General features: G+C 55.0%; 1 protein-coding gene across 1 annotated transcript; it reads left to right on the top strand.

The window, feature by feature from the left end:
* Positions 1-758: 758 nt before the first annotated feature.
* Positions 759-22,939, top strand: LOC132833926 (persulfide dioxygenase ETHE1, mitochondrial-like). The gene is made up of 7 exons (XM_060852589.1): positions 759-1,086; positions 6,048-6,192; positions 10,112-10,260; positions 12,951-13,080; positions 14,160-14,249; positions 21,486-21,602; positions 22,629-22,939. Exons 1-7 carry the CDS (start codon positions 901-903, stop codon positions 22,691-22,693), a joined length of 882 nt encoding a protein of 293 aa, XP_060708572.1. The 5' UTR covers positions 759-900; the 3' UTR covers positions 22,694-22,939.
* The last annotated feature ends 1,679 nt before the right edge of the window (positions 22,940-24,618 follow it).

The raw sequence follows: 24,618 nt of genomic DNA, 5'->3' as shown, positions 1-24,618 counted from the left end.
TTTGGGACAATATAGCATGGCCAATCCACCCTAACCTGCACATCCCTGGGCACTATGGGACAATTTAGCATGGCCAATCCACCCTAACCTGCACATCCCTGGGCACAATGGGACAATTTAGCATGGCCAATCCACCCTAACCTGCACATCCCTGAGCACTATGGGACAATTTAGCATGGCCAATCCACCCTAACCTGCACATCCCTGGGCACAATGGGACAATTTAGCATGGCCAATCCACCCTAACCTGCACATCCCTGAGCACTATGGGACAATTTAGCATGGCCAATCCACCCTAACCTGCACATCCCTGGGCACAATGGGACAATTTAGCATGGCCAATCCACCCTAACCTGCACATCCCTGGGCACTATGGGACAATTTAGCATGGCCAATCCACCCTAACCTGCACATCCCTGGGCACTATGGGACAATTTAGCATGGCCAATCCACCCTAACCTACACATCCCTGAGACTATGGGACAATTTAGCATGGCCAATCCACCCTAACCTGCACATCCCTGGGCACTATGGGACAATTTAGCATGGCCAATCCACCCTAACCTGCACATCCCTGGGCACTATGGGACAATTTAGCATGGCCAATCCACCCTAACCTGCACATCTTTGGAATGTGGTGCCAATCAATTAGGAGCTGGTTTGTCCCTGGACGGTGTCCAGATTGTGATGTGGGTCTGATGGGCGTGAAGTTGTTAAACAAGCCATGAGTGTTTTGTGTTTACAGACGTGCGTCCCAGCATCTTGCACTTTGAGTTGAGCTGTAATAAAGTGTCCAATGAGAAAATGATTAATGTATAATCTATTGCGTTGTAAAGCTTGTTTGCTGGGTCATTACCACACATACGACGAGGAGGTCAGGCACGCAAGTTCAGAACAGGCATGTCTGCAGCTCTCAGTTATCTACGCTGGTCAGTCTCCAGCCGAGGCCTGGTGAAGGTCAAGCCTGGGGATGGATTTTGTCGCAGATGGGGGAACGTACTCCCAAACCAGGCCTTCCTGCCTGCCGCATCCAGCAAACGGTATTACCAACAAGCAGCTAAAGCAGAAGGCTTAATCTTCCGACAGGTGGGTGTTCGGATCCAGGAATCCTGCAGCTCAGATTACAGCAGGTCGCAATTCTACACAGAGAGAGAGAGAGAGAGAGAGAAGACGGACAGAAAAAGAGAGAGAGAGAAGGCAGAAAGAGAGAGAGGGAAGACAGACAGAAAGAGAGAGAGAGAGAGAGAGAGAGAGAAGACAGACAGAAAAAGAGAGAGAGAAAAGACAGAAAGAGAGAGAGGGAAGACAGACAGAAAGAGAGAGAGAGAGAGAGAGAGAAGACAGACAGAAAAAGAGAGAGAGAAAAGACAGACAGAAAGAGAGAGAGAGACAAAGACTGTGCGTGTGAGAGAGAAACAGAGTTAGAGAGAGACAGAAAGAGAGAAAAAGTAAAGAGAGACAGAAAGAGAGTGAGACACAGAGACAAATAGAGACAATAATAGTGAGAGAGACAGAGAGGGAAAGGGAGAGGCACTGGCAGACAGACTGTGAGGTAACACACTTCAGATAAGGACAGTTAACTGTTAAATCAGATCAGGAACAGGATGGTTCCAGAAACTTCCTTTAAATGGTGGCCATGAGACCATTTACATTCAGCACCTCCAACAGTGCGGCACACCCTCAGCACTGACCCTCCAACAGTGCCCACTCCCTCAGCACTGACCCTCCGACAGTGCCCACTCCCTCAGCACTGACCCTCCGACAGTGCGGCGCTCCCTCAGCACTGACCCTCTGACAGTGCGGCACTCCCTCAGCACTGACCCTCCGACAGTGCGGCACTCCCTCAGCACTGACCCTCCGACAGTGCAGCACTCCCTCAGTACTGACCCTCCGACAGTGCGGCGCTCCCTCAGCACTGACCCTCCGACAGTGTCCACTCCCTCAGCACTGACCCTCCAACAGTGCAGCACTCCCTCAGTACTGACCCTCCGACAGTGCGGCGCTCCCTCAGCACTGACCCTCCGACAGTGTCCACTCCCTCAGCACTGACCCTCCAACAGTGCAGCACTCCCTCAGCACTGACCCTCGGACAGTGTGGCATTCCCTCAGCAATGACCCTCCAACAGTGTGGCACTCACTCAGCACTGACCCTCCGACAGTGCCCACTCCCTCAGTACTGACCCTCCGACAGTACGATACTCCCTCAGCACTGACCCTCCAACAGTGCGGCACTCCCTCAGCACTGACTCTCCCGACAGTGCGGCACTCCCTCAGCAATGACCCTCCAGCAGTGCGGCACTCACTCAGCACTGACCCTCCGACAGTGCCCACTCCCTCAGCACTGACCCTCCAACAGTGCGGCACTCCCTCAGTACTAACCCTCTGACAGTGCCCATTCCCTCAGACTGACCCTACGACAGTGCGGCCCTCCCAAAGCACTGACACTCCGACAGTGCGGCACTCCCTCAGCACTGACTCTCCCGACAGTGCAGCACTCCCTCAGCACTGACCCTCAGACAGTGTGGCACTCCCTCAGCAATGACCCTCCAACAGTGCGGTACTCCCTCAGCACTGACCCTCCGACAGTGCCCACTCCCTCAGCACTGACCCTCCGACAGTGTGGCACTCCCTCAGTACTGACCCTCCGACAGTGCCCGCTCCCTCAGCACTGACCCTCTGACGGGAGAACATACCCACTCACTCGCACATGCACACTCACACACACACGCACACTCACGCACACATACACACACGCTCACACTCATGCACACTCATACTCACACATGAGCATGCTCACTCACACGCACACACAAATGCACACACACTCACACACACACACACTCACACACATGCATACATACACACACACGCACACACATATGCACACACACATATGCACACACGCATACACACACACTCAAGCACACAACATATACACATGTACACTCATGCACACACACTCACATACTCACACACCTACACTCACACACACGCTCGCACGTACACATATACACACACACTCATATACACACACATTCACACACACACACTCAGACACATACACACTAACACACACACTCACACACACTCACCCTCACACATACTCACGCACATACACTCACATCTACACACACACTCACACATCCACATACACACACACACTCCCACACACATACACACATATGCATACACACACGCACTCATATATGCATACACACACTCACATTTACACACACACACTCACATTTACACACACATACACTCACACACGCACACACACATTCACAGTCACACACTCACAGTCACATATACATACACACACTCACATATACACACATGCGCGCACACACACATACACTCACACTTACACACACACATATGCACACACACTCACACATACACATACAGTCACATACACACACACATATGCACACATACACACACAGAGACACACACGCGCACTTACATACACACACATACTCACATACACACACAGAGACACACACACGCACATACATACACACACACACTCACTCACATATACGCACACACACTCACAGACACACACACTGTATTACTCACACATACACACACTCACATACATACTCACACATACAGACACACACACACATACTCACACACACACACATTCACACACACATACATTCACACACACTCACACACATACTCACACACTCACACATACTCACACTCACAGACACACACACATAATCACATATACACACACACACACTCACAGACACATACACACTCACAGACACACACACACTCACGCGCGCACACACACTCACACATACACTCACAGACACACACACATATAATCACATATACACACACACACACACACACACACACTCAGACACATACACACTCACACATACTCACACTCACAAACACACACACACATGCACACACACATACACACACACACTCACACATACACACACTCACACATACTCACACTCACAGACACACACATTCACCGACACGCACACTCACATGTACACACACACTCACAGGCACATACACACTCACAGACAGACACACACTCACATATACACATTCACACACACATCCACATACACACACTCATACACATGCACACACACACACACATACACCCACTCACATATACATACACACACACACACTCACATATACACACACCCTCACACTCACATATACATACACGCACACTCACATATACACACACACTCACTACACACAAACACACATACTGACACACACATATACACACACACACTACACACACACATATACACTCACACACACGTGCACTCACACACCCGCACCCACATACGCATGCATACACACTCACACACGCACGCATACACACACTCACACTCACATAAACACACATGCTCACACACACATATACACACACAGTCACTCATACACTTATGGCACCCGCATGGGCCCCAGCTATGCCTGCCTCTTTGTCGGATATGTGGAACAGTCCATCTTCCGCAACGAGACTGGCACCACCCCCCCACCTTTTCCTCCGCTACATCGATGACTGTATCGGCGCTGCCTCGTGCTCCCACGAGGAGGTTGAACAGTTCATCAACTTTACTAACACCTTCCACCCCGACCTCAAATTCACCTGGACTGTCTCAGACTCCTCCCTCCCCTTCCTAGACCTCTCCATTTCTATCGCGGGCGATCGACTCAACACAGACATCTACTATAAACCGACTGACTCCCACAGCTACCTGGACTACACCTCCTCCCACCCTGCCCCCTGTAAAAACGCCATCCCATATTCCCAATTCCTTTGTCTCCGCCGCATCTGCTCCCAGGAGGACCAGTTCCAATACCGTACAACCCAAATGGCCTCCTTCTTCAAAGACCGCAACTTCCCCCCAGACGTGATCGACGATGCCCTCCACCGCATCTCCTCCACTTCCCGCTCCTCCGCCCTTGAGCCCCACCCCTCCAAATGCCACCAAGACAGAACCCCACTGGTTATCACCTACACCCCACCAACCTCCGTATACAGCGTATCATCTGCTGTCATTTCCGCCACCTCCAAACGGACCCCACCACCAGGGATATATTTCCCTCCCCTCCCCTATCAGCGTTCTGAAAAGACCACTCCCTCCGTGACTCCCTCGTCAGGTCCACACCCCCCACCAACCCAACCTCCACTCCCAGCACCTTCCCCTACAACCGCAAGAAATGCAAAACTTGCGCCCACACCTCCTCCCTCACTTCCCTCCAAGGCCCCAATGGATCCTTCCATATCCGCCACAAATTCACCTGCACCTCCACACACATCATCTATTGCATCCGCTGCACCCGATGTGGCCTCCTCTATATTGGGGAGACGGGCCGCTTACTTGCGGAACGTTTCAGAGAACACCTCAGGGACACCCGGACCAACCAACCCAACCACCCTGTGGCTCAACACTTTAACTCTCCCTCCCACTCCACCGAGGACATGCAGGTCCTTGGACTCCTCCATCACCAGACCATGGCAACACGACGGTTGGAGGAGGAGCGCCTCATCTTCCGCCTGGGAACCCTCCAACCACAAGGGATGAACTCAGATTTCTCCAGTTTCCTCATTTCCCCTCCCTCCACCTTGTCTCAGTCCCAACCCTCGGACTCAGCACCGCCCTCCTAACCTGCAATCTTCCACCTGACCTCTCCGCCCCCACCCTCCGGCCTATCACCCTCACCTTCACCTCCTTCCACCTATCACATTCCCATCGCCCCTCCCCCAAGTCCCTCCTCCCTACCTTTTATCTTAGCCTGCTGGACACACTCTCCTCATTCCTGAAGAAGGGCTCATACCCGAAATGTCGACTCTCCTGTTCCTTGGATGCTGCCTGACCTGCTGCGCTTTTCCAGCAACACATTTTCAGCACTCCCACACTTACACACACTCACACTCACATATACACACACACACTCACACATGCAGACACACACACACACCTGAACACTTTCGACCGTATATCTCAAACCCATCATTATTCTTTCGGACTCTCTCACTGTTGCAGCTCTTTGAGAAGATTAGCTGCACCTACACCTACCTGCTGGCTGACTCTCAGAGCAGACACGCTGTTATCATTGACCCAGTGATTGAGGAAGTAAATCGTGATGTGAAACTCATTGAGGATCTGGGATTGAAACTGATTTATGCAGGTAAGCAATTCCCAGGAATCACACAAACACTCTCCCCTGAACCGACTCAACCCTCCCAGGACAGGGACAGCACGGGGTTAGATACAGAGTAAAGCTCCCTCTACACTGTCCCCCATCAAACACTCCCAGGACAGGGACAGCACGGGGTTAGATACAGAGTAAAGCTCCCTCTACACTGTCCCCCATCAAACACTCCCAGGACAGGGACAGCACGGGGTTAGATACAGAGTAAAGCTCTCTCTACACTGTCCCCCATCAAACACTCCCAGGACAGGGACAGCACGGGGTTAGATACAGAGTAAAGCTCCCTCTACACTGTCCCACATCAAACACTCCCAGGACAGAGACAGCACGGGGTCAGAGACAGAGTAAAGCTCCCTCTACACTGTCCCCCATCAAACACTCCCAGGATAGGGACAGCACGGGGTTAGATACAGAGTAAAGCTCCCTCTACACTGTCCCCCATCAAACACTCCCAGGACGGAGACAGCATGGGGTTAGATACAGAGTAAAGCTCTCTCTACACTTATAGACGGGAAGTAGTGTCCTCCGCACTGATGAGTGGAGCTGGTGAGCGAGAATCAGTGGGGTCTAATGTGCCTGTACTTGAAGGACTGACATTTCCCCAGCATTGGGAAATCTCAGTTCCTGAAATTCAGCCGGGAAATCCCTGTCCTGAGATTACTAAAATCCCCAAATCTCAACGCCAGCACTTTCCCAGTCAGAATACTCCCTCCCCCCACCCCCCACTGTGAACCTCTCTGAGACCACGGCTTGCTTCTCTCTCTCTCTGTCTCTCTCTCTCTCTCTCTCTGTCTCTCTCTCTCTGTCTCTCTCTCTCTCTCTCTCTTCCTCTCTCTCTCTCTCTCTCTCTCCCCCTTCCCTGGTCGCTCACTCCCAGGGTCCGGATGCTGTTTGCTCCCTTTCAGAGAATCTTCCTTCCAGGTGGCATTGTCCCTGGGGCAGTGGGTGGGCCCGTGGTTGAGAAGGGGGTCATCAAAGTTTCCATTAGCTGTGCAACAATGATCAATAACCATCATGGATCGAGAATGGGAATAAAGTAATGCCTAAGTCAGCATTTATAGGAGCAACCTCCCAGGCTGGAGATGTACAGAGTGGAAACAGTCCCTTCGGCCCAACCCGTCCATGCCGACCAGATATCCCAACCCAATCTACTCCCATTTGCCAGCACTTGGCCCCGATCCTTCTACACCCTTTCTATTCATACGCCCATCCAGAATTCCACCTGACCGCAAGAAGTGGAAATATCCCTCCACATTCAGTGGTGCTCCCATCAATGAATCCCCCCACTGTCACCATCCTAGGGGTTCCCATTGACCAGAAACCCAACTGGACCCACCACATCAACACAGCGGCTCCAAGAGCAGGTCAGAGGCTGGGAATACTGCAGCGAGTAACTCCCCTCCTGACTCCCCCCAAAGCCTGTCCCACCATCGACAAGGCCCAAGGCAGGAGGGTGAGGGAATACTCCCCACTTGCCCCTGGATGGGGGCAGCTCCAACAAAACTCGAGAAGCTCGATACCGTCCAGGGACAAAGCAGCCCCCGCTGGATTGACCCCACACCCACAAACATCCCCTCCCCCCCACCGACGCTCAGTAACAGCAGTGTGTACCATCCCCTCCCTCCCCCCACCGACGCTCAGTAACAGCAGTGTGTACCATCCCCTCCCTCCCCCCACCCCCCACCGGCACTCAGTAACAGCAGTGTGTACCATCCCCTCCCTCCCCCCACCCCCCCTCAGTAACAGCAGTGTGTACCATCCCCTCCCTCCCCCCACCGACACTCAGTAACAGCAGTGTGTACCATCCCCTCCCTCCCCTCACCCCCCCCTCAGTAACAGCAGTGTGTACCATCCCCTCCCTCCCCCCACCCCCCCCCAGTAACAGCAGTGTGTACCATCCCCTCCCTCCCCCCACCGACGCTCAGTAACAGCAGTGTGTACCATCCCCTCCCTCCCCCCAACCCCTCCTCAGTAACAGCAGTGTGTTTCATCCCCTCCCTCCCCCACCCCCCTCAGTAACAGCAGTGTGTACCATCCCCTCCCTCCCCCCACCTCCCCTCAGTAACAGCAGTGTGTTTCATCCCCTCCCTCCCCCCACTTCCCCTCAGTAACAGCAGTGTGTACCACCCCCTCCCCCCCCCCACCCCCCCTCAGTAACAGCAGTGTGTACCATCCCCCCCTCCCCCCCCCCCCCCTCAGTAACAGCAGTGTGTACCATCCCCCCCTCCCCCCCCCCTCAGTAACAGCAGTGTGTACCATCCCCTCCCTCCCCCCACCCCCCTCAGTAACAGCAGTGTGTACCATCCCCTCCCACCCCCCCCCCCCCCTCAGTAACAGCAGTGTGTACCATCCCCTCCCTCCCCCCCCCCCCCCTCAGTAACAGCAGTGTTGTACCAGCTACAAGACCCACTGCAGAAACTCACCAAAGACCCTCAGGCAGCACCTTCCAAACCCACGGCCACTTCCATCTGGAAGGACAAGGGGCAGCAGGTACATGGGGACACCACCCCCCTGCAGGTTCCCCTCCCCTCACCCTCCCGACTTGGAAATATATCGGCCGTTCCTTCCTGGGTCAGAATCCTGGAATTCCCTTCCTCACAATCAACTGGTGGTCCAGCAATTCCTGCTGGGAATGTATCTCAATCCCAATAAAAGTACCTCCCACATGGGAACAGTGTACCACAGCCGCTCCTTCGTTTCTCCGGGTGCACAGTTTGAGTCCCTACTCCACGGATTTTGAGAATACATCAAGGCAGATCTTCACTGAAATGATTCACTGTCGGAGGGTCAGTGCTGAGGGAGTGCCGCACTGTCGGAGGGTCAGTGCTGAGGGAGCGCCGCACTGTCGGAGGGTCAATGCTGAGGGAGTGCCGCACTGTCGGAGGGTCAGTGCTGAGGGAGTGGGCACTGTCGGAGGGTCAGTGCTGAGGTAGTGGGCACTGTCGGAGGGTCAGTGCTGAGGGAGAGCTGCACTGTCGGAGGGTCAGTTCCGAGGGAGCCCCGCACTGTCGGAGGGTGAGTTCTGAGGGAGTGCTGCACTGTCGGAGGGTCAGTGCTGAGGGAGTGCCGCACTGTCGGAGGGTCAGTGCTGAGGGAGTGCCGCACTGTCGGAGGGTCAGCGCTGAGGGAGTGGGCACTGTCGGAGGGTCAGTGCTGAGGGAGTGGGCACTGTCGGAGGGTCAGTGCTGAGGGAGTGGGCACTGTCGGAGGGTCAGTGCTGAGGGAGTGCGAACTGTCAGAGGGTCAGTGCTGAGGGCGTGGGCACTGTCAGAGGGTCAGTGCTGAGGGAGCGCCGCGCTGTCGGAGGGTCAGTGCTGAGGGAGTGGGCACTGTCGGAGGGTCAGTGCTGAGGGAGCGCCGCGCTGTCGGAGGGTCAGTGCTGAGGGAGCGCCGCACTGTCGGAGGGTCAGTGCTGAGGGAGTGCCGCACTGTCAGAGGGTCATTGCTGAGGGAGTGCCACACTGTCAGAGGGTCAGTGCTGAGGGAGTGGGCACTGTCGGAGGGTCAGTGCTGAGGGAGTGGGCACTGTCGGAGGGTCAGTGCTGAGGGAGTGAGCACTGTCGGAGGGTCAGTGCCGAAGGAGCGCCGCGCTGTCAGAGGGTCAGTGCTGAGGGAGTGCCGCAGTGTCGGAGGGTCAGTGCTGAGGGAGTGCCGCGCTGTCAGAGGGTCAGTGCTGAGGGAGTGCCGCACTGTCGGAGGGTCAGTACTGAGGGAGTGGGCACTGTCGGAGGGTCAGTGCTGAGGGAGTGGGCACTGTCGGAGGGTCAGTGCTGAGGGAGTGCCACACTGTCGGAGGGTCAGTACTGAGGGAGCGCCGCGCTGTCGGAGGGTCAGTGCTGAGGGAGTGCCGCACTGTCGGAGGGTCAGTATTGATGGCTTCCTGTTCTGTCTGCAGCCAATACTCATTGCCATGCGGATCATGTGACTGGTACAGGGCTGCTGAAGAAGATGCTGGTTGGATGTCAAAGTGTCATTGCGAAGGACAGTGGAGCACAGGCTGATGTGCACATCAAGGAAGGGGATATCATTAACTTTGGCAAATTTGTAAGTAAATCACCGAGGGAGAGTTTCTCCAGCACAGAAACAGGCCATTCAGCCCATCTATCCCAGGCCAGGCTTTCTCCTCCATGCCCTGCTTTCTCCCTCACCCCATCACCATCTCCCTCTCTGCTTTGTTTATCCAGTTTACCCGAGTTCAATACATCCACACGATTCCCCCTCCCCCCGCTCCCTGTGGGAGTCAGACCCACATTCCCCACACACACACACTCTCTGTGGGAGTGAGGCCCACATTCCCCACACACACACACACTCCCTGTGGGAGTGAGGCCCACATTCCCCACACACACACACTCCCTGTGGGAGTGAGTCCCATGCAGCCCTCAACCCCATCGGAAGACTTTTTCCTGAATTTCCCATTGCATTTATTCGGGAATGCCATCTATCAATGGCTCCTCATTCTACTTCACAAGCCACACCCCCACCCTCCCCCCCACACCCGCCCACAAGGGGAAACATCTTTACATCTCCACAATCGAAACCCCTCCCAGACCTCACTCAGGTCACCCCCACAGCCTCTTCTTTCACCCTGTCCTGGCAATAACGTCTTCGTCCCAGTGTGGGTCTAACTGAGGGACACGGAGACTGGAACTGTGCACAGTGCTCCGAGTGTGGGTCTGACTGAGGGATACGGAGACTGGAACTGTGCACGGTGCTCCGAGTGTGGGTCTAACTGAGGGATACGGAGACCGGAACTGTGCACAGTGCTCCGAGTGTGGGTCTAACTGAGGGACACGGAGACTGGAACTGTGCACAGTGCTCCGAGTGTGGGTCTGACTGAGGGATACGGAGACTGGAACTGTGCACGGTGCTCCGAGTGTGGGTCTAACTGAGGGATACGGAGACTGGAACTGTGCACGGTGCTCCGAGTGTGGGTCTAACTGAGGGATACGGAGACCGGAACTGTGCACAGTGCTCCGAGTGTGGGTCTAACTGAGGGACACGGAGACTGGAACTGTGCACAGTGCTCCGAGTGTGGGTCTGACTGAGGGATACAGAGACTGGAACTGTGCACGGTGCTCCGAGTGTGGGTCTGACTGAGGGATACGGAGACAGGAACTGTGCACAGTGCTCCGAGTGTGGGTCTAACTGAGGGATACGGAGACTGGAACTGTGCACAGTGCTCCGAGTGTGGGTCTGACTGAGGGATACAGAGACTGGAACTGTGCACAGTGCTCCGAGTGTGGGTCTGACTGAGGGATACGGAGACTGGAACTGTGCACAGTGCTCCGAGTGTGGGTCTGACTGAGGGATACGGAGACTGGAACTGTGCACAGTGCTCCAAGTGTGGGTCTGACTGAGGGATACGGAGACTGGAACTGTGCACAGTGCTCCGAGTATGGGTCTGACTGAGGGATACATGGACTGGGACTGTGCACAGTGCTCCGAGTGTGGGTCTAACCGAGGGATACGGAGACTGGAACTGTGCACGGTGCTCCGAGTGTGGGTCTAACTGAGGGATACAGAGACTGGAACTGTGCACGGTGCTCCGAGTGTGGGTCTAACTGAGGGATACGGAGACCGGAACTGTGCACAGTGCTCCGAGTGTGGGTCTAACTGAGGGACACGGAGACTGGAACTGTGCACAGTGCTCCGAGTGTGGGTCTGACTGAGGGATACGGAGACTGGAACTGTGCACAGTGCTCCGAGTGTGGGTCTGACTGAGGGACACGGAGACTGGAACTGTGCACAGTGCTCCGAGTGTGGGTCTGACTGAGGGATACGGAGACTGGAACTGTGCACAGGGCTCCGAGTATGGGTCTCACTGAGGGACACGGAGACTGGAACTGTGCACAGTGCTCCGAGTGTGGGTCTGACTGAGGGATACAGAGACTGGAACTGTGCACGGTGCTCCGAGTGTGGGTCTGACTGAGGGATACGGAGACAGGAACTGTGCACAGTGCTCCGAGTGTGGGTCTGACTGAGGGATACGGAGACTGGAACTGTGCACAGTGCTCCGAGTGTGGGTCTGACTGAGGGATACAGAGACTGGAACTGTGCACAGTGCTCCGAGTGTGGGTCTGACTGAGGGATACGGAGACTGGAACTGTGCACAGTGCTCCGAGTGTGGGTCTGACTGAGGGATACGGAGACTGGAACTGTGCACAGTGCTCCGAGTGTGGGTCTAACTGAGGGATACGGAGACTGGAACTGTGCACAGTGCTCCGAGTGTGGGTCTGACTGAGGGATACGGATACTGGAACTGTGCACAGTGCTCCGAGTGTGGGTCTAACTGAGGGATACGGAGACTGGAACTGTGCACACTGCTCCCAGTGTGGGTCTGACTGAGGGATATGGAGACTGGAACTGTGCACGGTGCTCCGAGTGTGGGTCTAACTGAGGGATACGGAGACTGGAACTGTGCACAGTGCTCCGAGTGTGGGTCTGACTGAGGGATACGGAGACTGGAACTATGCACAGTGCTCCGAGTGTGGGTCTAACTGAGGGATACGGAGACTGGAACTGTGCACAGTGCTCCGAGTGTGGGTCTAACTGAGGGATACGGAGACTGGAACTGTGCACAGTGCTCCGAGTGTGGGTCCTACTGAGTTGATACAGTGTGGAGTGGGGTGGGACTGGGAGGTTGAATTCTGGTGTTGATCAGGGATAGATTTGGGATTCCCTTAGGGGCAGATTGTTCTGTCAGTGTTTGTGTCTTTTCTCACTCTGCCTAGTTTCTGGAGACACTTTCCACCCCAGGACACACAGATGGCTGCGTCACCTTTGTGCTCAACGACAAATCCATGGCATTCACCGGAGATGCTCTGCTCATCCGAGGCTGTGGACGGACTGATTTTCAACAAGGTAAGCCGCTCATCCTCAGCACTGACCCTCCGACAGTGCGGAACTCCCTCAGCACTGACCCTTCGACAGTGCGGCACACCCTCAGCACTGACCCTCCGACAGTGCGGTGCTCCCTCAGCACTGACCCTCCGACAGTGCAGAACTCCCTCAGCACTGACCCTCCGACAGAGCGGTGCTCCCTCAGCACTGACCCTCCAACAGTGCAGAACTCCCTCAGCACTGAGCCTCTGACCGTGTGGTGCTCCCTCAGCACTGACCCTCCGACAGTGCCCACTCCCTCAGCACTGACCCTCCGACAGTGCCCACTCCCTCAGTAATGACCCTCCGACAGTGCAGCACTCCCTCAGCACTGACCCTCCGACAGTGCAGCACTCCCTCAGCACTGACCCTCCAACAGTGCAGCACTCCCTCAGCACTGACCCTCTGACAGTGCGGTGCTCCCTCAGCACTGACCCTCCGACAGTGCGGTGCTCCCTCAGCACTGACCCTCCGACAGTGCAGCACTCCCTCAGCACTGACCCTCCGACAGTGCGGTGCTCCCTCAGCACTGACCCTCCCACAGTGCAGAACTCCCTCAGCACTGAGCCTCTGACCGTGTGGTGCTCTCTCAGCACTGACCCTCCGACAGTGCCCATTCCCTCAGTAATGACCCTCCGACAGTGCAGCACTCCCTCAGCACTGACCCTCCGACAGTGCGGTGCTCCCTCAGCACTGACCCTCCAACAGTGCGGCACTCCCTCAGCACTGACCCTCCGACAGTGCGGCACTCCCTCAGCACTGACCCTCTGACAGTGTGTCACTCCCTGGTAATGACCCTCCGACAGTGCGGCACTCCCTCAGCACTGACCCTCCGAATGTACTTTAGCGGGAACTCTAACCTGTTGTTTCGGGAGAGCGGGAAGGATATTTTCCGATGTGTCTTCAGCCCAATATATTCTGCCCCGGCTGCCATAGCTGGGGAGAGTCTGTGGGTGCTGTTTGCTGCTTATGGGATCTTGCTGTGCTGAAATGTCTGTCCGATGGAGCTTTTTCCCAACTCTTGTGTAATTCTCTCTCTCTCTCTCGGGATGTCTTTCCAGGTGATCCCGAGTCTCTGTACCACTCCGTCCACCAGAAGATCTTCACTCTCCCTCCCGACTGTCTCCTGTATCCTGCCCATGACTACACAGGTTGGTGTTCCATTCTCACACGGCACTGGCCGTCCCTAATTGCCCCAAGGGCGGATAAGCGCCAGCCGCCTTGCTGTGGATCTGGAATCATGTCGGGGGCCTGATTGGATGAGGGATGTTCAGTTCCCCTCCCATCACTCTCACCGAGACAGTCAGATCCCATCCCCGATCACTTGGAATTCTCCGGCTCAGGTCAAACAGGTCGCTGGAAATCAGACACAAATGCAGAAATTGTTGGAAAAGTTCAGCATCTAGGGAGAGAAATCAGAATGAATCGTTCTGTGGGGAGAGCGCTCTGTTGTTGGTTTTGTTTGATGTCTAACTTATGTCTTGTCCAAGTTCATCATCACCATCCTGCCCCTTCACCCAATCTTCTGTTCAGGACACAATGTGCTCTGTTCATCATTGATTCCCTGCGATGTGGAAGCAGGCCATTCAGCCCATCAAGTCAACACTGACCTTCTGAAGCGAATCCCACCTAGACCTCCCGGTGGCACAGTGGTTAGCACTGCTGCCTCACAGCGCCTGAGACCCGGGTTCAATTCCCGACTCAGGCGACCGACTGTGTGGAGTTTGCACGTTCTCCCCGTGTCAGCGTGGGTTTCCTCCGGGTGCTCCGGTTTCCTCCCACATTCCAAAGATGTGCGGGTCAGGTGAATTGGCCATGCTAAATTGCCCATAGTGTTAGGCAAGGGGTAAATGTAGGGGTATGGGTGGGTTTCGCTTCGGCGGGTCGGTGTGGACTTGTTGGGCCGAAGGGCCTGTTTCCACACTGTAAGTCTAATCTAATCTAATCTAAACCTCCCCCATCCCCACATTCCCCATGGTTAATCCACCCTAACCTGCACATCCCTGGGCGCTATGGGACAATTTAGCATGGCCAATCCACCCTAACCTGCACATCCCTGGGCACTATGGGACACTTTAGCATGGCCAATCCACCCTAACCGACACATCCCTGGGCACTATAGGACAATTTAGCATGGCCAATCCACCCTAACCTGCACATCTCTGGGCACTATGGGACAATTTAGCATGGCCAATCCACCCTAACCTGCACATCCCTGGGCACTATGGGACAATTTAGCATGGCCAATCCACCCTAACCTGCACATCCCTGGGCACTATGGGACAATTTAGCATGGCCAATCCACCCTAACCTGCACATCCCTGGGCACTATGGGACAATTTAGCATGGCCAATCCACCCTAACCTGCACATCCCTGGGCTCTATGGGACAATTTAGCATGGCCAATCCACCCTAACCTGCACATCCCTGGGCACTATGGGACAATTTCCCATGGCCAACCCACCCTAACCTACACATCCCTGGGCACTATGGGACAATTTAGCATGGCCAATCCACCCTAACCTACACATCCCTGGGCACTATGGGACAATTTAGCATGGCCAATCCACCCTAACCTGCACATCTTTGGACTGTGGGAGGAAACCGGAGCACCCGGAGGAAACCCACGCTGACACGGGGAGAATGTACAAATCCACACAGACAGTAATCCGAGACGTGAATTGAACTCGGGTCCCTGGCGCTGTGACATCACTGTGTTAACACTGAGCCATCGCACCCCCCCTCCTTTACTGCCCACTCCACCTGTCCTACCACCTGTATTGACTTCATCCCTGTGTCCTCACTCTTTACAATCCTTGCAGGTTTTGTGTTGTCTGAGTTAGTTACTGCTGGGGCTCCATGTCTCTTGTTAAAGCCAAGCTCCCGACACCAAGTCCTCACTTAATATTCCCCCCAACCCAGCCTCGAAAGTACACACTGAATCTCGGGCTCACAGAGAAGGGAATTCCTCAGATTTATGCCTCTCGGCATTCTTCGTCCTCACCTTAAATGCGTTATTTTTAACGCTGAACCTTCGATTCTCATCTCCTTCGCAAGAAGCAACATCCTTCCAACTTAGGGCACCACTCTAAACCTTCAAAAACCTCCAAAGAGATTGCTTCACGTCACAGATCCTTCGGCCCAACCAGTCCATACCGGCCCTAATCCCAAACTAAACTAGTCCCCCACCTGCCTACTCCTACCCCGTCTCCCTCCAACCCTTTCCTGGTCATGTCCTGATCCAAATGTCTTTTAAACGTTGTAACTGTCCCCACATCCCCCCCACTTCCTCAGAAAGTTCACTCCAAACATGAACCACCCTCTGGGTAAAAAAAATTGTCTTTTTTAAATCTCTCTCAATTCACCTTAAAAATCTGCCCCTTGGGAAAAGGTACCTACCATTAACTCTGTCCATACCCCCCCATTATTTTATGAACCACCATTGTAGAGTCATAGAGATGTACAGCACGGAAACAGACCCTTCGGCCCAACCTGTCCGTGCCGACCAGATATCCCAACCCAATCTAGTCCCACCTGCCAGCACCCGGCCCCTATCCCTCCAGGCCACCTCCGCTGCAGTGGAAAAATGTCCCAGCCAATCCAGTCTTAATTTTATTTCATTTTAGTTTATTCATTTGGTGGGATGTGGGCTGGGCCCAGCATTTATTGCCTGTCCCTCGTTACCCCCTTGAGAGGGTCCAGACATTGAGGGGGGGGGGAATGAGCCATTGGGGTCAGGATTGAGGGAGACCGACAAAATGGCCAACTTCAGCCGACCAACTTCCTGATGGACAGGATTTCCTCAATTGCCCGTGAGACGCACAGACAGCCCAAAGATCATCAAACGGGATGCAGCATCAGATCATTGCAAACAGGAAGGGAGGTTAAGGATAAACGAGGAATGATTTATAATGCCGATATGGAATGACCATGTGAGTTCCATGCCAACATGCTCCCTTTCCCAACGGCCCTCCCTCCACCAAAGATACACTCTGTTCCCTCTTAAGAGTCTGTTCAACATGCCTCGCCTCTCAATAGCGCCTCCTCCTGGTGGAGCTCCAGGAGATCTCTTCACCATTCCAAACTTAAATCCCATGATCACCTGGGCCAATGGGTGGCAGATGGAGTTTAATTCAGATAAATGCTGCATTTTGGAAAAGCAAATCTTAACAAAACCGAATAGTGTTACAGTGACAGAAGGTGCAGAGAGAGATCAAATCTTAGCAGGATTTATACACTTAATGGTAAGGTCCTGGGGAGAGTTGCTGAACAAAGAGACCTTGGAGTGCTGGTTCATAGCTCCTTGAAAGTGGAGTCGCAGGTAGATAGGATAGTGAAGAAGGTGTTTGGTATGCTTTCCTTTATTGGTCAGAGTATTGACTACAGGAGTTGGGAGGTCATGTTGTGTTTGTACAGGACATTGGTTAGGCCACTGTTGGAATACTGCGCTCAATTCTGGTCTCCTTCCTATCGGAAAGATGTTGTGAAACTTGAAAGGGTTCAGAAAAGATTTACAAGGATGTTGCCAGGGTTGGAGGATCTGAGCTGCAGGGAGAGGCTGAACAGGCTGGGGCTGTTTTCCCTGGAGCGTCGGAGACTGAGGGGTGACCTTATAAAGGTTTATAAAATCATGAGGGGCATGGATAGGGTAAATAGACAAAGTCTTTTCCCTGGGGTCAGGGAGTCCAGAACAAGAGGGGCATAGGTTTAGGGTGAGAGGGGAAAGATATAAAAGAGACCTACAGGGCAACGTTTCCACACAGAGGGTGGTACGTGTATGGAATGAGCTGCCAGAGGATGTGGTGGAGGCTGGTACAATTGCAACATTTAAGAGGAATTTGGATGGGGATATGAATAGGAAGGGTTTGGAGGGATATGGGCCGGGTGCTGGCGGGTGGGACTAGATTGGGCTGGGATATCTGGGTCAGCATGGACAGGTTGGGCCGAAGGGTCTGTTTCCGTGCTGTACATCTCTCTGCCCTTACCCTCCTGCTCATGCCATGTGGAGGGCAGGTATACTGACCAGGGGAGACAGCATGGGCAGTACAAGTGATGCCATTCTCTGAGTGGGGGTTAATGCCCCTTCAGAGTGGGCGTGCGGTGTGGGTGGGCAGGCTGGAGTGCAATGGGGAAGGCAGGGATCAGGTTGTGTGTGGAAATTGGAACTTCACTCCCTCTCCTCCACTCAGGGGATTCCCGCTGGCCTGGTTTCGGGAAACAGATCTCTGATTCAGGGAGAAATGTTTCGGGAATTCACAGACACATTTCTCCGGGAAGCTGCTGGCTCCCACTGAGCAGTGTCAGAAACCTCCCTCCCCCCATCCGCCTCTCCCCCTCCCCCTCTCTCCCCCCCCTCCTCCCCATCCTTCCTCCTCTCCCTCACCCTCCTCTCCCTCTCCCCTTTCCCTTCCTCCCCATCCTCCCTCCTCTCCCTCACCCTCCTCTCCCTCTCCCTCTCCCCTTCCCCTTCCTCCCTCCTCTCCATCACCCTCCTCTCCCTCTCCCCCTCCCTCCTCTTCCTCTCCCCCTCCCCACCCTCCTCTCCCCCTCCCCCTCCCTCCTCTCCCTCCCCCACCCTCCTCTCCCCCTCCCCCCCCCTCCTCTCCCTCTCCCCCTCTCCTCTTCCTCTCCCCCTCCCCCACCCTCCTCTCCCTCTCCCCCTCCCTCCTCTCCCACTCCCTTTCCCTCCTCTCCCAACTCTCCCCTCCCCTCCCCCTCTCTCTCCTCCCCTCTGACTCCCCCATTCCCTCTCACTGCCCTCTTTCTCACCCTCTATCCCTCCCTCTCCCTATCTCTCATTCTCTCTCTCTCTCACACATTCTCGGTCTCTCACATTCTCTCTCTCACTCTCTATGTCTCTCTCTCTCTCTCTCTCATATTCTCTCTCTCTCCCCTCTCTGTCTCTCTCTTATATTCTCTCTCTCTTTCACTCTGTATATCTCTTTCTCTGATTCTCTCTCTCTCTCTCATTCTCACTCTCTCTCTCAATGTCTCTCTCTCTCACATTGTCTCTCTCTCTCTCTCACTCTATATCTCTCTCTCTGATTTTCTCTCTCTCACACACATTATCTCTCTCTTTCTCTCACACTCTATGTCTCTCACTCTCGCTCTCTCACAATCTCTTTCTCTCTCTATGTCTCTCTCACATTCTCTCTCTCACTCTCCGTCTCTCTCTCTCACATTCTCTCTATTTTTCTCATTCTCTATGTCTCTCTCTCTCTCTCTCTGTGCTTCCTGATTGGAGCTCAGGCCCTCTGCTCTCAGAAGCAGCAATACCAGCTTTGGGGTTGGGGTTGGGGATGGGGATGGGGTAGGAGTTGGGGTAGGAGTTGAGGTAGGAGTTGGGGTTGGGGTTGGGGTTGGGGATGGGGTAGGAGTTGGGGTTGGGGGTGGGATTGGGGTTGGGGATGGGGTTGGGGTTGGGAGTGGGGTTGGGGATGGGGTAGGAGTTGGGGTTGGGGATGGGATTGGGGTTGAGGATGGGATTGGGGTTGGGGATGGGGATGGGATTGGGGTTGGGGATGGGGTTGGGGTTGGGGATGGGGTTGGGATTGTGGTTGGGGATGAGGGTGGGATTGGGGATGGGGATGAAGATGGGGTAGGAGTTGGGGATGGGGATGGGGTAGGAGTTGGGGGTGGGGTTGGGGATGGGATAGGGATTGGGGATGGGGATGGGGTAGGAGTTGGGGGTGGGGTTGGGGATGGGATAGGGATTGGGGATGGGGATGGGGTAGGAGTTGGGGATAGGGTTGGGGTTGGGGTTGGAAATGGGGTTGGGGATGGGGTTGGGGATGGGGATGGGATTGGGGATATGGTTGGGGATGGGGTAGGGGATGGGGTAGGGGATGGGGTTGGGGATGGGGTAGGATTTGGAGTTGGGGATGGGGTAGGATTTGGGGTTGGGGATGGGGTAGGATTTAGGGTTGGGGTTGGGGTTGAGGTTGGGTTTGGGGATTGGGATTGGGTAGGGGTTGGGTTAGTTGGGGTTGAGGGTTTGGGTTGGGGTTGTGGTTGGTATTGGGATTGGGGTTGGGTTGGGGTTGGGGTTGGAATTAGGGTTGGGGTTGGGATTGGATTTGCGATTGGGGTTGAGATTGGGGTTGGGGTTGGGATTGGGGTTGGTTTTGGGATTGGGGTTGGGATTGGGGTTGGATTGGGGTTTGGGTTGGGGTTGGGGTTTGGGTTGGGGTTGGAATTGGGGTTGGGATTGGGGTTGGTATTGGGATTGGGGTTGGGATTGGGGTTAGGGTTGAGGTTTGGGTTGGGGTTGGGGTTGGAATTGTGGTTGTGGTTGGGGTTGGGGTTAGGGGTTTGGGTTGGGGTTGGGGATTGGGGTTGGGATTGGGGTTGGGATTGGGGTTGGGATTGGGGTTTGGGTTGGGGTTGGGATTGGGGTTGGGATTGGGCTTGGGATTGGGCTTGGGGTTTGGGTTGGGGTTGGGGTTGGGATTGGGGTTAGGGTTGAGGTTTGGGTTGGGGTTGGGGTTGGAATTGTGGTTGTGGTTGGGGTTGGGGTTAGGGGTTTGGGTTGGGGTTGGGGATTGGGGTTGGGGTTGGGGGTTGGGATTGGGGGGGAGAGGGTGGGGAGGGAGTGGGGAGGAGATGGGGGCATGGGAGCTGTAGAGATTAACCAGGCACACCCCCGAGATTGAGGGGGTTAGAATCCCAGAATGGGTGACAAGACTGGGGCATTTACCCCCCTCCCCCTTCCACTTCCTCGAGTCGAGAGAGTTAGCGAGGTGGGAACGATGGGATCAAATCGAGGCAATTGATATGGTGTGGAGGGGGATCTGATTGGACTGACAGAGGGGAACGGGTTTCCTCAGATGGGTGGGTGGGTGTAGCCCAGGACCCCCCTGAAATTCCAGGCCGGACTGTGCAGTGGGAGATGGAGGTGGCATCTTTACTCTCAGGGGGCAGGGAAATCCGGGCACCCCCACCCCACCCCACCGATACCCCACCCCCACCCCACCGATACCCCACCCCCACCCCACCCCACCCCACCGATACCCCACCCCCACCACACCGATACCCACCCCACCGATACCCCACCCCCCACCCCACCCCCACCGCACCGATACCCCACCCCCACCACACCGATACCCACCCCACCGATACCCCACCCCCCACCCCACCCCCACCGCACCGATACCCCACCCCCACCCCACCGATGTCCCCCTGAAAATAGTAGGAAGGCCTCACTTCAAACCTTCAAATTGGATGTGATGTGATTGAACAGTACAGCGTGCTTGAGGGGCTGAATGGCCTCCTGTCCCTGTGCAACAGGGTGGAGGAGGAGGGGCTGAATGGCCTCCTGTCCCTGTGTAACAGGCTGGAGGAGGAGGGCTGAATGACTTGATAATGTGACTCAGTTGCTTCCCAAACAGGACAGACCGTGACAACAGTGGAAGAGGAGAGGAGACTGAATCCACGCCTCACCAAACCCCAGAGAGAATTTGTGAGCTTGATGAACAATCTCAAACTGCCCAAACCCGCCCAGATCGGTAAGGAACCCTGCACAGCTCCTGGGGTGGAAAACAGCAAGGTGCACTCTCCAAGGTGCACATCCCTGGGCACTATGGGACAATTTAGCATGGCCAATCCACCCTAACCTGCACATCCCTGGGCACTATGGGACAATTTAGCATGGCCGATCCACCCTAACCTGCACATCCCTGGGCACTATGGGACAATTTAGCATGGCCGATCCACCCTAACCTGCACATCCCTGGGCACTATGGGACAATTTAGCATGGCCAATCCACCCTAACCTGCACATCCCTGGGCACTGTGGGAGGAAACTCACAGACACTGGGAGAATGTGCAAATTCCACACAGACAGTTGCTAAGGTAGGAATTGAATCCAGGTCCCAGGTGCTGTGAGGCAACAGTGCTAACCATTCATCCACCTCCAGGTGAGGCTTCCTCACCTCCCGAAAATACAGTGCGTCGCTCCCTCAGCACTGACCCTCCGACAGTGCGGCGCTCCCTCAGTACTGACCCTCCGACAGTGCGGCGCTCCCTCAGCACTGACCCTCCGATAGTGCGGCACTCCCTCAGCACTGACCCTCTGACAATGCCCAATCCTTCAGCACTGACCCTCTGACAGTGCCCACTCCCTCAGCACTGACACTCTGACAGTGCCCACTCCCTCAGCACTGCCCCTCCCACAGTGCGGCACTCCCTCAGCACTGACCCTCCCACAGTGCGGCACTCCCTCAGCACTGACCCTCCCACAGTGCGGCGCTCCCTCAGCACTGACCCTCCGACAGTGCGGCGCTCCCTCAGCACTGACCCTCCGACAGTGCCCACTCCCTCAGCACTGCCCCTCCCACAGTGCGGCACTCCCTCAGTGCTGTCTCTGGGATAACAGATTGAGGAAGGCGGATGGGTTCCTGACACCATGTCCTACTGTGCCTGAGGTGACAGCGCCCTACTGGACACACTGACATGGGTCCTGTCTGAGTAGATGCGGTTCTACCCTGCAGCAGCTCAGGTGACTGAGTGCTCCTTCTCTCTGTATCTCACAGATATTGCTGTTCCTGCCAATCTCCGATGTGGAATCCAGGAGCCACTAATAGCGACTGGTCCCTGAGCACTACCATCAGCCTCTGGCCTTGGTGACCATCAAACTGCAGCCTATGCACTGTGCCATACACTCCCAGTTAGGGCCGCAACGACATGAGGGTCTGGCTCAGATCATCCCGAGTTTGTTTCAGTTCGGATCAGGGAACACTGCTTCAGTGAATTCCGGATTTACACTCAGACCTGAGACCGGTCACTTTGCAACATCCTCAAATTTGTTGATTGCAAATTTACAATAAATTAACTTCAAATCAAAGGCATCGTGGGGAGTAAAGCTCTCTGTACTTTTTTACATTATATGTAAAGCTTACACAACACTCCAATCAAACCCTCCCAGGACAGGGACAGCACGGGGTTAGATACAGAGTAAAGCTCCCTCTACACTGTCCCCCATCAAACACTCCCAGGACAGGGACAGCACGGGGTTAGATACAGAGTAAAGCTCTCTCTACACTGTCCCCCATCAAACACTCCCAGGACAGGGACAGCACGGGTCAGATACAGAGTAAAGCTCCCTCTACACTGTCCCCCATCAAACACTCCCAGGACATGGACAGCACGGGTCAGATACAGAGTAAAGCTCCCTCTACACTGTCCCCCATCAAACACTCCCAGGACATGGACAGCACGGGGTCAGATACAGAGTAAAGCTCCCTCTACACTGTCCCCCATCAAACACTCCCAGGACAGGGACAGCACGGGGTTAGATACAGAGTAAAGCTCCCTCTACACTGTCCCCCATCAAACACTCCCAGGACAGGGACAGCACAGGGTCAGATACAGAGTAAAGCTCCCTCTACACTGTCCCCCATCAAACACTCCCAGGACATGGACAGCACGGGTCAGATACAGAGTAAAGCTCCCTCTACACTGTCCCCCATCAAACACTCCCAGGACAGGGACAGCACAGGGTCAGATACAGAGTAAAGCTCCCTCTACACTGTCCCCCATCAAACACTCCCAGGACATGGACAGCACGGGTCAGATACAGAGTAAAGCTCCCTCTACACTGTCCCCCATCAAACACTCCCAGGACAGGGACATCACGGGGTTAGATACAGAGTAAAGCTTCCTCTACTCCTTTAAACTGAAATTAACTCTTTATCTATTCATTTGAACCGAAATTAAAGCTTTTTCTCCTTTTTTAAAATAAACTTAAAGCTACCACAACATAATATGGTGCTCCCTCAGCACTGACCCTCCGACAGTGCGGCGCTCCCTCAGCACTGACCCTCCGACAGTGCGGTGCTCCCTCAGCACTGACCCTCCGACAGTGCCCACTCCCTCAGCACTGACCCTCCGCCAATGCGGCACTCCCTCAGCACTGACCCTCCGACAGTGCCCACTCCCTCAGCACTGAACCTTCGACAGTGCGGCGCTCCCTCAGCACTGCCCCTCCGACAGTGTCCACTCCCTCAGCAGTGACCCTCCGACAGTGGCCACTCCCTCAACATTGACCCTTTGACAGTGCGGCACTCCCTCTGTACTGACCCTCCAACAGTGCGCACTCCCTCAGCGCTGACCCTCGGACAGTGTGGCACTCCCTCAGCACTGACCCTCCGACAGTGCGGGACTCCCTCAGCGCTGACGCTCCGACAGTGCGGCACTCCCTCGGCACTGACCCTCCGACAGTGCAGTGCTCCCTCTGCACTGACCCTCCGACAGTGCCCACTCCCTCAGCACTGACCCTCTGACAGTGCGGCGCTCCCTCAGCACTGACCCTCCGACAGTGCAGTGCTCCCTCTGCACTGACCCTCCGACAGTGCCCACTCCCTCAGCACTGACCCACCGACAGTGCGGCACTCCCTCAGCACTGACCCTCCAACAGTACGGCACTCCCTCAGCACTGACCCTCCGACAATGTGGCACTTCCTCAGCACTGACCCTCTGACAGTGCAGTGCTCCCTCTGAACTGACCCTTCGACAGTGCAGCAC

The sequence above is a fragment of the Hemiscyllium ocellatum genome, chromosome 38 (assembly GCF_020745735.1).
Source record: "Hemiscyllium ocellatum isolate sHemOce1 chromosome 38, sHemOce1.pat.X.cur, whole genome shotgun sequence".
NCBI lineage: Eukaryota > Metazoa > Chordata > Chondrichthyes > Orectolobiformes > Hemiscylliidae > Hemiscyllium > Hemiscyllium ocellatum.
The sequence above is the reverse complement of the archived record's forward strand: the minus strand, read 5'-3'. Positions and strand labels throughout refer to the sequence as shown.